The sequence below is a fragment of the Pyxicephalus adspersus genome, chromosome 7 (assembly GCF_032062135.1).
Source record: "Pyxicephalus adspersus chromosome 7, UCB_Pads_2.0, whole genome shotgun sequence".
In the NCBI taxonomy this organism is placed as follows: Eukaryota; Metazoa; Chordata; class Amphibia; order Anura; family Pyxicephalidae; genus Pyxicephalus; species Pyxicephalus adspersus.
The window spans coordinates 9758850-9761355 of NC_092864.1; the positions used below are offsets into that span (position 1 = coordinate 9758850).

General features: G+C 41.8%; 1 protein-coding gene across 1 annotated transcript in view; it reads right to left on the bottom strand.

The window, feature by feature from the left end:
- Window positions 1–237: 237 nt before the first annotated feature.
- Window positions 238–2506, bottom strand: part of LOC140334745 (NXPE family member 4-like) — a gene marked incomplete in the record, with an annotated part of 3918 nt that continues 1649 nt past the window's right edge. Inside the window, 2 exon segments of the mRNA XM_072416985.1 lie at window positions 238–785; window positions 1876–2094. Of these exon segments, the coding sequence (XP_072273086.1) occupies window positions 238–785; window positions 1876–2094 (767 nt within the window).

Here is a 2506-nt window from a genome sequence, read left to right on the forward strand (position 1 = left end):
TTCCAATGTTGCAGTATGCTCATTGGAGAAGAGACTAACAAAAAGTACCTCATGGCTGCAGCAGATGATGACATTATTCTGGCCTAGGCAAGGTCACCAGACTGGATCTTTTTAAAAAACTTTTACCATTGCTTGAAAGTGTGATACCTTGCAAAGACAAAACTCGAAACTAATATTTAGATCTAAACACCTCTAGCTAATGTAAATCCACACTTTGTTTTGTAAATGTATTTTGTTTTATTTACAAGCAAAACTGAATGTCAGGCTCATAATACTGGCAAATGTTTGCCCTGAAGGATGAACAATTGTTGAGGCTGCCGCCACCGTCATGTCCCAGGCATCCACAAAGCCAACGTTCATGCCCTGGAAGACCTCCCTGAGCACCAGATACTGGGTATAACCATGGAAATCTCCCTGCATTTCCACAGGAGAGTGCAATTCCCTGGTGTTTTCTGACTTTATGATGACTTTGGTGTCTGGACTGCGAAGGAAAAGCCTTTCTACCGCTCGGCGGATGTTCAGCGCTCGTTTAATGAAGAGTTTTAGAGGGAATTGTCTGAAGTGCTGTCCCATGGTTATAACAAATATGGTGTCTTTTCCACCACCACGTTGGTCGATCTGGCGGCTCGTGTACATGTCCTCTTTGAAATAGTAGAAGCCTGGATGTTCCAATGGGAAGCCGTGTCTCTTGTATGAGATGTAAATGTCCTTTTCCATATCTATGGCTTCCAGAGCCATATGCCAACCATTCCATCCCGACCAGTGGTAACGGAAATACTTCACAACTGTGGAAAGCAAACACATGTGTGATTATTGAAAATCCAAACAGCTAATAGAGGAGGCAATTTCTTTGCTATGATTTGTGTTTCTTTCTTTAAAGTCTTGGGAGTTACACAGCCTCGTGCAGCCACTTAGGTGACTTCCATAATGAAGTTATGCAATATCCTGGTCATTTACCCTACCCCAAATCTGGGATTGGACCATGAAGAAGAGGCAGAAGACTGACAAAATTATTCCTCTGATCTCGTTCTACTAGCATCGGCTGTAGAGAATAAAGGAGCATATATGGTTTGTATAAAGTGGTTGGGTGGTGGCCTTTTCTGGAGACACCGTCCTGTATACTTTGCACTGTATGAGTAGGGTCAGGGCCAGACTTCCCACTAGGCCATCTAGGTCATGGCCTAGGGCGGCATGATCACTAGGGACCAACATTACAACATCTCTGTGTAGATCTGGAACCTTCTGCTACTAGCCTACAAGTTCCATAGTAACAGGATGCATAAAGTGAAAGTAAATATACTGAGGACACTTACAGTGTAGGAATCTGTGCATCTGACCCTCCTTCTGTTCTCCTTCTCTCTCCCCTCTCTGCTCTGGCAGAACAGCATCCATGGTGTGTTTTATCTGTGTCACCCTAAAAAGCTGTTATTGGTTGGGGGGGAGCAAGCTAGTTGGGCCAGGGAAGCAAAAAGTTTTAAAAAGTATACATCCAGCCCTGGGTAAGGTGACATCTGAACCCCAATTAAAGTTTATCCTTGCAGCGGGACTCCCTTCCACAGAGTAGTTGGGTGTGCCTTTGGCATCTCCACTTGTCTTGCTGGAATGTTGGTCCTGCATTGTAGGTGATGATATCAGAGAGATTCGACTTATGAAACTTCAAAAGGAATTGGCTTTGGGGTAATGATTGTGCATTAGATGGAAGCCTCTAGGGGCAAAGGATGTACGTAAAACTTTTTACATTGCCCCTAGGCAAAAAACAAGCATTTACCCTTGAGATGTAGGGAAAGCCCCGCTGCAAGGGAAACACTGGATTTTACCAGTTAAATAGCATTTCCCTGCTTCAAACCCACAAAGTTGCTCCAAGTTACACCTTACTTTTGATGCCTTCTGTGAAGTGCATGATGAACTGGCGCAATGTTGAATCTCCAATAAGAAAGAGTTTTTTCCTCTCCAGACATTTTACAAAGTCCTGCCCAGTTTTGTAGACGGTCATGTTGCAATAGACGGGTTGCCAAATATTGTTAAAAAAATATCCACTAGGCAAAGGAGATCCCATTCCTGTCTGGCATTTCGGCTTGGGGGGTTCGTTTAGGACTGCAAAAGAAGATCAGGAAAAATGAGATTGGAAATCAGAAATGATAAAAGTATATAAAGTGATAAAAGTGGGTACAGCAGAGCTACAATGATGGGTGTTTGGGTAAATAATTCAGTAGGGGTTTTAGGTATTTTGTAAGGTTGAGTTTATGTCGTAATCTTACATATTAATCACATAATAATAAGTTATGTTGTACTCCTTTTCTATATTGACTTTACACATTGAAAGTGTAATAAAGTGGTAACTAGAAAAACAAGTTTTGTCAATTGTACCTAATATATATTTAACAATCCTAATCTGATAATTGGTTTATATAATTAAAAGAGAATGTGACCTGGCTCAAATCTATTTCTAGGTTACAGCTATAGTGCTGAAGCTCCTTTATAGTTCCTGGGTAGGGATGAGCGAGAA